Here is a 14,267-nt window from a genome sequence, read left to right on the forward strand (position 1 = left end):
AACTTTCTATGTAGAACAAAAAATCTTGGGAAGGCAAAATTGGACAAAATCATTCAAACAAATATAGTGCTTCAAATGAATCCCATCACCTTGTGATGTTTCTTATAAACCATCCCTAAACCAACACCAGATACAAGAACAGTCGATCCTAAAGAATGAGCAGCAGTCCAGGGCCTCCACACTATTTCATGCAGAAAAAACTGTTTAAGCCAGAAGGACCTGTTTCCTTTGTATTAGCTCCTGCTTCTGAAGCATTATAATCCCTTTAACAGGGTGCTCACTCACATGCACTTACGACGGAGTGCCTTTCTGCATCTAGTGCAACACCCAGTAAAAGGCATGAAGACAAGCAAAGCATTGCCTAGGACTCTGCAATGCTGCCCTTGAAGGCTTACAAAACAGTAGTTAAAAGTTCTGGAGTGTGCACCACATTGCCAGCAATGGGATGTGTCACAATAGCAGATGTCAAAAGAGTTAAGCTAATATTTCTCTCTAAAGTACATCTGAAATAGAAAAATCTTTAATATACACCGTTTGTAAACAAAATTGCACTTGATTTTGCTTTTTCAAATGATCTAAATCACACTGTAACAGTCTCTCTCTTTCTTTCTTTTTTTTTTTTTTTTTTGGTTGTTCTTTTAATCATTATTAGAACCATGGCTCCTTAACGCAGAAGGACTCCTTTTTCTCAAAACTACCTCTGCAAGATTTAACCTTGGCTTCCCAGGAAATGCAAAAATAATTAACAATTTCCCCCATCACCTATGTAACTCCCTAAATAAATTAAAATTACAGGCAGTTGCTCCTGGATATTACTTATTATGGTGTTGATGTCACAGTTCTTCAGAAGATGTTAAATTTTTTAGTTTGACAGATTAAACAATTTAAACATTATAGAAGGTTTAGGAACAACATACACAAGTTGCATAAACATCCATGTCAGGGTGTGGGAGGGAAAGGGGCATCAATGCTGCAAATAAAAAACTTGTAGATTTTTCTCATCCTATGACCTTGTTTTCAATAGAATGTTCTCCTTGTTCCAACACCTCTCGCCAGCTCCAATGCACAAAGATCAAGGAACAGATCAGGATGTCATTGCCTCCTTTAATCCCATGGAGCAGTGTAAAGACTAACACAGAAGCTGATCTCTTCCCAGATACTAGCCATCTTCAGCTGCAAATCTTCCCATTCTTTACTCCATTTTGGACCTTTCAAAGTGCGTGATCATTCGTTCCTAGGGGGAAAAAGGTTATGCTAAGTATATTAATTTTAAATGGTCTACATTCCAGATATCTTTTCCAAAGATGACCACACACACATTTTCTATAAGTACTTGCTTATGTTCATTAAATATTTAGAGCAACGGTTCCTAACCATCTATAAAGATTTTGATACACACAGATGTCCAAGTCCCAAGATTAACTGAAGCAAAACCTCTAGGCTTCTGGACAACAAACCACAAATCAAAGGGAACTGTATGTTTTAGAGTCACTTAAGCTTTAATAAAAATGTGTACCTCCTCTGATTCAGGAATTTAACTTAATGAAATAGTCAAGGATGTGGGCAAAGATTTAGCCACTAGCATCTCCACTGCAACACTCAAAATATAGGACTGTATAAACAAACTATAGTATATCCTTACAATGAAATATGCCGACTAAAATTACATATGATGAAAAAGTTCTAGAGATCTGTTGCAAAGCAATGTGCATATAAGTCAACACTTTGCACTTGAGAAAGGTTAGAATGGTAGATTTTATGTGTTTTTCACCATAATTTTTTTAAATCGTAAAAAAATTACATTTGACTATAAAATAGTATTTATAGTATGCCATTTCAATTGAGAAAATTAATGTAATACTGTTAAATTTCACAGTAATTAATTTTACCTTAGAGTATTTTTTCATTTTTCCTTTGCTTCATTTGCTAAGTACCTATAACAAATTTATCCCAAACTCTGACAGAACTGTAAATCCCTTTTCAATATGATCAATTACATCAGATTATCTATCCTTTTCAGGTTTTTTCCCTTAGAAATACTCGTCCCTGAAGCTCTCTGTTCTCCCGCTCCATTCCAGACTAGCTGTTCTCCAAACTTGTTGCCCAGCTGTCACACTCTGAGAATTTCTTACATCATCCTAGGAATTTATCCCTGCCTCTCTGTGTCGGATCCTTTACTTCCTGGATCCGAAGTCTTTCTCTTTTTAGTTCCCTCATTTTACGAATAACATTTTCTAATACTTTCCTGAGAAAGCACACATAGGATGTCAATTATTTTAGTTTTTGCATGACTGAAAACATCTTTGTTTTACCCTTATATTGATAGTTGAGTACAGAATTCTAGTTTGAAAATAATTTTTCTCAGAATTCAAAGACATTGTTCTGTTATCTTCTAGCTTCCAACATTGTTGAAGAGTCTGATGCTGTTTTGATTCCTAGTCCTTTATTTAATTTGTTTCTCTTGTAATTCATTGTTCTTTTTCAGTTCTTAAATCATTTTTTCACACAGGAAAATATAAACAGATGAATTCAGTGCCACCAAAAGTATTACAATAAACCCATATTCCCATAAACGGCACAACTGGGTTTCACATACTCAGCCTCCTCTGGCTGAAATATGCGTGTCTGGAGAGTTGGAGCCAACGGGATACCCTAAAGGCAAACTGTTAGCAGAAGATGGCTCCCAAGAGAAAGATCTAGGAACTGCAGAATATACCACAAAAAGCAAAGGCTTGTCTAAAAGGTAGAGTTCTCAATTATCTCAATGCATGCAACAGCTAAGAAATCTGACACTGTGTACTGCACCACACAGCAGGTCAGTGAGAAGTAACCATTTTTTAGCAGTCAATCCAACACAGTAAGTCACAATTGGGCAGAGGCTTTTAAAAGGCTTTCTGAAATCGTCACTCTAGAATAACCTAAACATTCAGAACACGTCTAGAAGTGGTTTCCACGAACTCAGACTGCAATTCTTACATAAAACCTCATGTGAAATCTTCTAGATAAAGTGTATGGAGCCATATTAAAAGACTAATAATCAACATAAACATTAGAGGTACTAATTATCCTTATTATCTGGAGGACAGTGACACAGGTAACACTGCATAGTAGGTAAATTAAAATAACTTTTTTTTTTTTTGCAGTACATGAGCCTCTCACTGTTGTGGCCTCTCCCGCTGCAGAGGACGCGCAGGCCCAGCGGCCATGGCTCACGGGCCCAGCCGCTCCGCGGCATGTAGGATACTCTCAGACCGGGGCACGAACCCGTGTCCCCTGCATCGGCAGGCTGACTCCCAACCACTGCGCCACCAGGGAAGCCCCAACTTTTCTTTATTATTTTTGCCTAGACTAGATAAGGGTTAAATTTGAATTTCTTAAAGACAAAGGAATTAGTGGAAGAGTACGGTACTGGCTACCCAGTTTAAACAAAGACATTCTCAAGTCTGACCACACTTTGTAAGAAATAAAAGGAGGACATGTACAGAAAGGAAACATTCTTGAATATTTTAGTTATAATATTAGTATTTCTCTTTTCATCCTTTGTCAACTATACCAACTACAGTTCATCAGTCCATTACCGAGTCATATAAATAAATCTCCTTGAACAGAAGACTTGAGCCACCAGACCCATAGTTTATGTGCATATGATTTGATTACTAACCTCATCTGAATCCAGAAGGGCTGGAAGTGCTCTGCAGAGAGAAAAACAAACTAAACAATGTAAAATAAAGCCATAAATGGTTCAAAAAGGACAGTGAATAATGACTACAATTTAAAGTTTTTGTAACTACCTAAGATTTGCATCCCATTGAAGACATTTCAGGAAAAGAAAAAGCAAATACAAAAAAAAAAAAAAAAAGAATCACAGTTACTAGAATTGTATGGACTTTGATAGGAACAATGTTTAATTAAAATTATAGGCATGGAAAGGAACTCAAAAATTCCAAAAGGATTATCCCACTGATTTCAGGAAGACCTATAGCTAAATCTTTCTGAGCAGAAGTGTCATTTGAATGAATAATCTGGATTATTTTTGTTTGTATATCATTCCTGGTCTTTATTTTCTAACATCTTTTTAATATTTTTAACACTTCAAATTATTTCAGTAATTTAACCTTTTACTTCTAGAGTTAACTACAAGCATTCTCATTACTATGCTCTTCAGCTCATTCATTTAAAATAATAAAAGTAATACTAACTGTGAAAAAGGATTCTTGTGGTAAGGATTCAAAAACTTACACATCTGTCACAGATGAAGGAACATTCTCTTCTACCCACTTTAAATCATCTTCCTGCTGAGAACATATAAATGCCAGATGTTACCAAAATGCACCAAAATATACATCTCAAGTAACGATCTAAAGAGGTCTCAATTTAGTCTCTTGTCACTCTGAACTAGTATATTCACATAACAGGACAAATAACAGAAAAGTCAAGTAATTTAATTTAAAAAACTAAACTATATGAATGAAATATAAAATGATATCCTACATCCCTAAATGCTTTCTTCTCAGTAATCTAATACCTAGAGTTTTTGCTTCATGTAAGCTTTGCTCCTTAAAACTGAGATAAATTCTAAAGCCCTTTTAAATGCAGAGTGAATGCACAGTTCTTAAGGAAAAAAAAGCTAACTGAAAAACTCTTGATTTTTTTTAAAAATTGAAGTATACAGGGCTTCCCTGGTGGCGCAGCGGTTGAGAGTCCGCCTGCCGATGCAGGGGACACAGGTTTGTGCCCCAGTCCGGGAAGATCCCACATGCCGCAGAGCGGCTAGGCCCGTGAGCCATGGCCGCTGAGCCTGTGCGTCCGGAGGCTGTGCTCCACAACGGGAGAGGCCACGACAGTGAGAGGCCCGCGTACCGCAAAAAAAAAAAAAAAAAATTGAAGTATACAGTTGATTTACAATGCTGTGTTAATTTCTACCGTGCAGCAAAGTGATTCAGTTATACACATATATATTCTTTTTCATATTCTTTTCCATTATGGTTTATCACAGGATTTAAAAAAAAAATTTTTATTGGAGTATAGTTGATTTAGTTTCAGGTGCACAGCAAAGTGAATCAGTTATACATATACATATATCCACTCTTTTTTAGATTCTTTTGCCATATAGGTCATTACAGAGTATTGAGTAGCATTCCCTGTGCTATACAGTAGGTCCTTGTTGTTTACCCATCCTATATATAATAGTTTGCATCTGCTAATCCCAAACTCCCAATCCTTCCCTCTCCCACCCCCGGCCTTGACAACCACAAGTCTATTCTCTATGTCTGTGAGTCTTTTTCTGTTTTGTAGATAGGTTCATTTGTATCATATTTTAGATTCCACATATAAGTGTTATCATATGGTATTTGTCTTTCTCTTTCTGACTTACTTCACTTAGTATGACAGAGATTAAGTCCATCCATGTTGCTGCAAATGGCATTATTTCATTCTTTTTTATGGCTGAGTAGTATTCCGTGGTATATATATGTACCACATCCTCTTTATTCATTCATCTGTTGATGGACATTTAGGCTGTTTCCATGTCTTGGCTATTGTGAACAGTGCTGCTATGGACATAGGGGTGCATGTATCTTTTTGAATTACAGTTTTGTCCAGATATATGCCCAGGAGTAGAATTGCTGGATCATATGACAACTCTATTTTTAGTTTTTTGAGGAACTGCCATACTGTTTTCCATAGTGGCTGCACCAGCTTACATTCCCACCAATAGTGCAGGAGAGTTCCTTTTTCTCCACACCCTCTCCAGCATTTGTTATTTGTAGACTTTTTTTTTTTGTAGACTTTTTAATGATGGCCATTCTGACCGGTGTGAGGTGATACCTCATTGTAGTTTTGAAAAAATCATCTTTACTACAAAAAAGATCACCTTAGATTATTAATGGGGCTATGATTTCATTGATGAAAACCATTAAACAGAACCATCAGAATGGTCTGGAACCTTTTCAGGACATAGCAGCAAACCATCTAGTTAAAAGATTACTAGGTCCTAGACAGAATCTCTTGCTATCTCTCTTTTTAAAAATGTTAATTACAGCATAGGTAAAAAATCATTAAGGCCTGTACATAACTGCTGAGCTCCACCAAGGGCTAGAGGACAGGGGAAAAAAAAAAAAAAGAAGTCATACTTACTGCTTTGTTTAATTTACTATTTCCATTTGGTTCTTGTTTGGTACTTCTCATTTTCATTCCTTCTGTAGAAGAAAAAAAAAATACACTGGTTAACTAGGTCAGTAGACCAGCATTGATAGCAAAAATGGATTCAGAGCTTTATTTTAAGCTTATTGACACTAAATTATACTACAAATAAGTTTTTCCATCTTTACATTTGTGCTGCAAAGTTCAAAGTCAAGTTTTCAGCCCATCTCTAGCAAGTAAACTGGACATTTAATGTGCCATTATTTACTGAACATGGTTTCATCTAAAGATTCATACCCTTACTTTCACTTCCCCCTAACTTCACTGCATATCAAACTGAAGAACATGTTGTAAAAGAATAAATACATGCATCAAAGTCTCTTGATTTTGATACTCAAAATGTTATACTTCTTTTACTCAATTTCTAAAAACCAGAAAAGAATATTTAAAGCACAAAGGTGAATTTTATCACTACCAAAGCTTTCTTTCAGCATAGGTTCCTTTTGTTCATCCTCCTCCTCTTCCTCAGACAATGGTGAAAAGGCAAACCTGACAGAACAAAGGTAACAGAAGGAAAAAATTAGAAAACTAAAAAAAACTACTCCACTATCTGGATTTTACAGGACTAATTATTGAAACCTCAATTATAGTCATTCATTACACCGGTTTAGTGAATAATAAAGTAATTCTTCCCCTTCAGAAAGCTCTCAATTGCCGCTATTAACAAGAGAGAAGCAGGACAGTATCATATTTATGAGTGCAGGCTCAGCCACAGACTACTTGTGACCTTACACAAGTTACCTATTCTCTCTGTGCCCCAGGTTCCTCATTTGTAGATGGGAATAATAACAGAATATTACTTATAGAGGTAATGAAAAAAGCAGGTAAGTCATTTCAAATAGAGTGCTTAAAACAATACCTCACAGTAAGCACTCAATAAATGTTCACTTATAAGCATATGTATCACACGGGGGTAAGTAAATTCTCTTGTAATTCAAAATTTCAGACTTCAAATTGGTAGTTATGATTGGGAAAGCCTGACCTTGTTGTGTTCCAAGTAATTTAAAATCTCAATTTCTAAGTGGGGAGCTGAGAAGATGAAGGCCTGATCTGGAATATCTGTTATCTTTCCTTCGCGACTTACAAGAGATTCAGCAAAGCAGCTACCAGATAGGTAATTCCTAGAATGCTTTAGCTTTGAACTCATTCTGCACTTTCCATTTTACTGTTGCCTATTATTTTCACTCTACTTTGTTTTAAAATCACCCTTACCTGATAAAACTCCTTATAAGCTAGGAATAATAGGGAACACCTGTAACCTGATAAAGGTTAACTAACAAAAATTCACAGTATGGGCGCAGTGGTTGAGAGTCCGCCTGCTGATGCAGGGGACACTGGTTCGTGCTCCGGTCCGGGAAGATCCCACATGCCGCGGAGCGGCTGGGCCCATGAGCCATGGCCGCTGAGCCTGCGTGTCCAGAGCCTGTGCTCCGCAATGGGAAAGGCCACAACAGTGAGAGGCCCGCATACCACCAAAAAAAAAAATTCACAGTAAATATCAAAGTCAATGTGATCCTTGAGATGCATTTATTTTAAAGTCAGCATAAGATGAAGAGGCCCACTCTCATTTCCTCTATTCAGTATTATACAGGAAGGCCTAGCAAACACAAGAATCAGAAATGAGACAGGAAGACTATTAATTTGAGATAATAACCAATCTAATGAGAAAATCTAGAAATTATTAGAACAAGGTAACACAGGAGAGTTAATGGATGTGATATACAAAAATCAATAGCATTCCTACATAATTGGAAAAGCCTAAATTATTATTTTAAAAGAGGTTGCATCCATTAAGATCCACAAAGGTTTTTAAAAAACACATTGAAAGTTATAAAACATAACCGAGGCACTGAAAGGATTGAAAAATGGAGAGATAACACACTCAAGGATGGGATTATCAAAAAGATACAAAATTTCCCTAATTAATCCATTAAGCTTAATTAGATTCCAATCAAAATCTCATAAGGTTTTCCTAGAATTAAACAAATAAGCTGATTTTCTTTTTTTTTTTTTTTTAAAGCAAAGACCCAATAACAAAGTATATTTTTTAAAAAGAAGATTAAGGGGGAGGGCGGTTTAGGTCCTAGAGATACAAGATTTATCAGGAAGCTAAGATAATTAAGATTAAGACAATGTGCTACTGAGCAGGATGAGAGCAAAAGGGACAAGAGAACCTATAAACAAACATACTCTTTATGAATGAAAGCTCAACTGTGAAATTTTTTTAAAACTTATAGAAGAACTTTATGACTTCACCTCAAGGTAGGAAATAATTTTCTTAGAACACAAAATGTATAATCTGTGAAGGAAAAAAAATGACAAATTTGACTCCACATTTTTGAGTTTTTCTATAACCAAAAACATCACTAGAAAAAAGTTCAAAGATAATCAAACTAGGAGAAAATATCTGGAATACTTGAACATTGGAAATATCTGGAATATTGGCATCTAAAATATATTAGGAATTCCTACAAATCAATACAAAAATGATCAACAATGCAATAAAAAAATAGCCAAAGATATAAAAAGCTGATTGACGTAACTGATGGTAAACATATAAAAGACACAAAAAGTTAGCTCAGTCTTAAATGCAAATAAAAGTAACACTGAATATTAACGCTCATCCATCAGATCTGCAAAAATTAAATAAAATAATGGGAGTGTAGAAGAAGGGAAGAGGAAAGAGCTCCTCATACCACTGTTGGTAGATACGCAATTTGTTTCAGATTTTTTTCGGAATACAATCTGGTCATACTTTAAAAATTACAAATACACATACCCTATAACCCAGCAATCTCAAGGCCACTTACTAATATGTACTGAGCATCTGCTATGTGCCAGTGTGTAGTGAAAATTTAACCTTGTGTACACAAAGAGAGGACTGGTTTTGCCCTTGACTACTGAGAGGTGATCTCTATGCCCCTGGCATGTCCTGCATGATGGGAGTGTCTCTGGTCACCCAGTTTGGCTCTGGCCACAGGACAGTCTAACAGTGTGACCTGTGACAAGGTCTCTGGGGCACACAATATTACTTCTGGCCTCCAGAGGAACTAGCAACTAGCAACTGGCCTCCAGAGGACCTCCAGGCCCTCCTTGGAGACTGAAGTTCAGCCACACAGATAGTAGGTGGTTGAGCCCCAGTAAAATCTCTGGACACCAAAGGCTCGGGTGAGTTTCCCTTGGTTGGCAATACTCAGTGTGTACTGTCACACACTGCAACCAGGAGGAGGGAACACCATCTGTGACTCCATGGGAGCAGACAACTGGAAATGCCACATTTGGACCCCTCCCGGACTCTGTACTGTAAGTCTCTCCCCTTGGCTGATTTTAATTTTTATCCTTTTTCTGTAATAAACTATAGCCATCAACATAACAGCTTTCAGTGAGTTCTGAGTCCTTTTAGTGAATAATCAAACCTGAGACGGTTTTGCAAACCCTTGAACTCGCAACTGTGTATCAGAAGTGAGGACAGTCTTATAGGGACCATTCCCTCAGATTTTGCAGCTTGGCTAACTCCATGTAGCCAGGAATAGTTTTTGGCCTTCATGGAACTTACATCTGGTTTGAGGATTGGGGGATAGGAAGAGAAGATAGATAGTAAGTAATAAATAAAGTATATAGATTTTAGAAGATAATAAGTGCAATGAGAGAAAAAAATGAGGCATAGGGGTATTCGAGTGTATAAAAATAAATGTATGTAACCGAGCAAGACCCTATGGGACCTTCCTGGGATAACCCCTCTTCCCTGGCCCCAAACCCTCTGCCTGTCTTTAGAAAAACTTTAGCTTCCTAGACCTTCCCCGAGTTCCAAAGAATAAATTTAATCAGAGAAATGAGAAAATGTAGAAGCAAAGGAAAACAGTCAAGCAAGACAAAATAATGATAGTTTAGCCATTAAACCAAGTCAAGGACCTTTAGTTCCTCCTTAAGGGCTATGGATAATATGCTGAGCCATATCCTTTGCGCTGTTTTGCCGATACTGAAAGCCACACCAGGTGGAAGAAGTTAACTGTGTGCTGCCAAAAGCCTGTAGATCCTAGACTGGTTGGAACCGGAAGGCTGACAGGATTACCTCACCTCTAACCAATCAGAAGAATGTCTACAAGCTGATCATGCACCCCACACCCCTGCTCCCTTACTGTCTTTAAAAGCCTTTCCCTGAAGGAAAAGGAAAGGGAAGTCCCTAAACCTTTGCTCTAAGTACAACTGTATGCTGAGTCTCATGAGTCCTTTTAAACATATGTGGTCTTGGGCTTCCCTGGTGGGGCAGCGGTTAAGGATCTGCCTGCCAATGCAGGGGACACAGATTCAAGCCCTGGTCCGGGAAGATCCCACATGCTGCGGAGCAACTAAGCCCGTGAGCCACAACTACTGAAGCCCAAGCGCCTAGAGCCCGTGCTCCACAACAAGAGAAGCCCCCACAATGAGAAGTCAGCACACCTAAATGAAGAGTAGTCCCCGCTCGCCGCAACTAGAGAAAGCCAGCGCACAGCAAAGAAGACCCAACGCAGCCAAAAATAAATAAATAAAATAGATACATTAAAAGAAAAAAAAGTGATCTTGGAGACCCTAAAACAACCAAACTGGAAATAGTCCAAATGCCCATGAACAGGGAAACAAGTTAATTAACTCTACTACATCTGTACATGTAATGTAATGCCATCCATGAAAATAGATGAGTTTAATTTAAACCAGTTGTCTTGGAAGGCATTTCCACTATGCACTGTTGAGTGAGTAAAAGATTCCACATATGAACAAGGAATAAAATGTGGCAGGATACATCACATTGGGCTGTTAACACTGGAGTTATAGGGAGTGGGCACAATGCTTTTTAAAAAAGGAGAAAGGAAGAGGAGAGGTAAAGCAAAAAAAAATTTTTAAAGACTAAAGAGGGCTTCCCTGGTGGCGCAGTGGTTGAGAGTCCGCCTGCCGATGCAGGGGACACGGGTTCGTGCCCCGGTCAGGGAAGATCCCACATGCCACAGAGTGGCTGGGCCCATGAGCCATGGCCGCTAAGCCTGCGCGTCCAGAGCCTGTGCTCCGCAACGGGAGAGGCCACAATAGTGAGAGGCCCGCGTACCACACACACAAAAAAAAGACTAAAGAAAGGGAAAACTTTTATGTATAGATATAGCTAGCAAGTGAACAGAAGATCAATAGATCAGTGTAGAGGGAGGTGGCAGGAAAGGCTGGGAACAGCTGCTGGAAGTGACAGAGCAGTGGCCCCACACAGTGTGCTGGAAGAGAGGTGGGTGAAAGGGACTTTTGCTTCCACATTCCACATTTCGGCTGCTCACAGTGTTTGCTTACAGGACACATGCTGACCACTTAGCTGAAGCCCAGAATCTTCCTCCACTCACAGAGGCTCAGAAGGGTAAGTTTTGGCATCTATCAATCGTCACCCTGGCTGCCAAAGTCAAGTATATCCTATATGCAGTACCACTGGAGGCCCTTGTCCTGCAGAACATGTGGCATCTGGAAGACCCTGTCACTGAGGCCGTGTACGCTGACGTGATTCGCCTCCCTCGACCAGCCCAACCAGAGACTGGAGGTTGACATCCAGCACCAGGACCTCAGTGCCACTGCCTGAACCCTGCAGGAGTGGTGAGTGGGCAGCAAAGTGGTGCTGTCAGGCACTGAGGAGCAGGTGAGCCATGTAGCCACATCTCAGGAACCTGAGCAACACGTGACTGAGCTGAGGGAACCAACTCCTGGCACCAACCAGTGCCAGCCCAGCGAGAAAGCCTCAAAGGGCAAGGGGCTCTGAGGGAGCACCAAGATTTGGTCCAGGTCGAACTGAAGGGACTGTCATTTCTTCCCTGGGACTGTGGGACCCCAGCTATCTGCCTGCCCCTTAGGAGTCCTCAGAGGGCTTTCTTGTGCCCCTGACCAGTTGATAATCCTAGGTTCATGACCCTTCACACCTCCCTTCTTCTCTCCCCGACTCCCAAGGGAGGAGGCAAGTACATGGGTTTGTTTTTGTTTTTGTTTTTGCAGTATGCGGGCCTCTCACTGTTGTGGCCTCTCCCGTTGCAGAGCACAGGCTCCGGACATGCAGGCTCAGTGGCCATGGCTCACGGGCCCAGCCACTCCGCGGCATGTGGGATCTTCCGGGACTAGGGCACAAACCCGTGTAGCCTGCATCAGCAGGCAGACTCTCAACCACTGCGCCACCAGGGAAGCCCCCAAGTCATGTTTTTGTTGGTACTTTTTGTTTTATGTGACTTTCTTTTTCCCTTTTCTCTCTCTTTTTAATAAATTTATTTATTTTTGGCTGTGTTGGGTCTTCGTTGCGGTGCAAGGGCTTCTCATTGCGGTGGCTTCTCTTATTGCAGAGCACAGGCTCTAGGCACGCAGGCTTCAGCAGTTGCGGCGTGCAGGATCAGTAGTTGTGGCTCACGGACTCTAGAGCGCAGGCTCAGTAGTTGTGGTGCATGGGTTTAGTTGCTCCGCGACATGTGGGATCTTCCCAGACCAGGAGTTAAACCTGTGTCCCCTGCATTGGCAGGCGGGTTCTTAACCACTGAGCCACCAGGGAAGTCCTGTACCTAACTTTCTTATGTGTCCCATTGTTCCCTCCTGCTCCCTGCCATGCTCTCTCCCCTATTTCTTTTAGAAGCCAGCATCCGTCCCTGTTTATTATATGTCATTGAGTAGGCAGGGCTGCTATGTCCTCAGCATAACCCACATGTGTTCCTTCTCCCACCACCCCAGCCCTGCATACCTAACCCCCAGCTCCTACTCCCTGCCCCCAGGCTATTTGGGGAGCATCTGAAGAGCCACAAGGCTCCCACCTTTATTCCCATCCTGAGAGTTCTGGGAGCCAGCCTGCCTTTCTAGGAGTCATTGATGAAAGTCTAGGACACTTTCAACCCAGAATCCTGTCACACTGCTGTTGTTTCCTTTCCTCTTTCCTGACCTTGGGTCCTGGAATGCTACTGCTTTGATGACTCCATAGCCTAAGGGCAGCTGTTTCTTGGGCTGTAGTGAGATGGTTCATTCTTGGCCCTGACTATCTTAGAAAGCCTGATGGCAATCCTGGAAGGATTTATACTTCCTTTTGTGAATTTGGTGAGGGAAGGGCAGGGGATATATTGTAATAAAAAGAGTATATATACATATATCTATATATAACACGACACAGAAATAAATCTGCAAGAGGTCTATCTACAAAAAAAAAAAGATTAATTTAAAGGGGGGTCACAAGACCCTTAGTTATATCATCTCATCCTTTTCCTTCGTCGGTGGTATAGCTGCATAATATAAGCTCTTAACTGTCTAAAAGCACATGAAGAGGGGGAATAAAAGAAGGGAAATAAAGGCATGGCTAATAACAAAATAAAGATAGCCAATTCGTAAATAACTGAGATTTGCCTATAGTTAGACAAAGCAAATTCACATGTTGATTTTTATTCCATAGTCAGTCACTTAAGTTTTCATTTTACCCTCTCTGTTGTTACAAAATAAGCTAAGCTACCGACTATAGAAATTGTTATTTCCTTCTGGACACTAGATAGGTGAGACTCTCATTACAATTGTCACAATCTATCTACCTCCCTTATTTACCCATACAAATACTTATATTAACAGAAGATGTCAGAACTGAAAGGGACCTCATATCAATAGGTATCAATTCCCCCTCTTTTATGAAGAGGAAACTAAGGTTCAGAGAGGTGAAAAGAGGCAGCATGCCATAAAACACAACTCACATTAATAGGAGAGCTGAGACATGAACCCAATTTCCTGAGTCCAGACCCAATGAGTACTGTTTCCATTACATGATACGGCCCTGACAGTGTCACCCACTGAACCACCCCAATCGATAACGTGGCCATTCAATGGTTAGCAGCGTAAATAAGAAGAATCCCCAAACCTCTGGTTGTTTGCAGATGGTCGCCAGAGAACCATGATGACAAAGAGGATCATGGAGAACAGCAACCGCCAGATGGCATCATCCACCCAGAGCTCCCGCCAATCCTACCAAAAGGGGAAAAAATACATTTATATACATTATCTTAACCCTTTGTTTGCAAAGCCCTTTGCATAGAACAAGAACTACTTGTTTA

The 14,267-nt window shown here is 39.9% G+C and overlaps 1 protein-coding gene across 3 annotated transcripts in view; it reads right to left on the reverse strand.

The window, feature by feature from the left end:
* Positions 1-14,267, reverse strand: part of TMEM87A (transmembrane protein 87A) — a 43,432-nt gene continuing 29,165 nt past the window's right edge. For all 3 annotated transcript variants that reach the window (XM_082836291.1, XM_082836290.1, XM_082836292.1), the window contains exons 15-20: positions 14,075-14,178; positions 6,617-6,690; positions 6,136-6,197; positions 4,240-4,295; positions 3,662-3,692; positions 1-1,234 (exon numbers count right to left, since the gene is read on the reverse strand). In XM_082836291.1, coding sequence (XP_082692417.1) covers positions 1,193-1,234; positions 3,662-3,692; positions 4,240-4,295; positions 6,136-6,197; positions 6,617-6,690; positions 14,075-14,178 — 369 coding nt within the window. In that variant the 3' untranslated portion in view covers positions 1-1,192. The remainder of the gene's footprint in view (positions 1,235-3,661; positions 3,693-4,239; positions 4,296-6,135; positions 6,198-6,616; positions 6,691-14,074; positions 14,179-14,267) is intronic.

The sequence above is a fragment of the Leucopleurus acutus genome, assembly GCF_964270905.1.
Source record: "Leucopleurus acutus genome assembly, chromosome: 1".
NCBI lineage: Eukaryota > Metazoa > Chordata > Mammalia > Artiodactyla > Delphinidae > Leucopleurus > Leucopleurus acutus.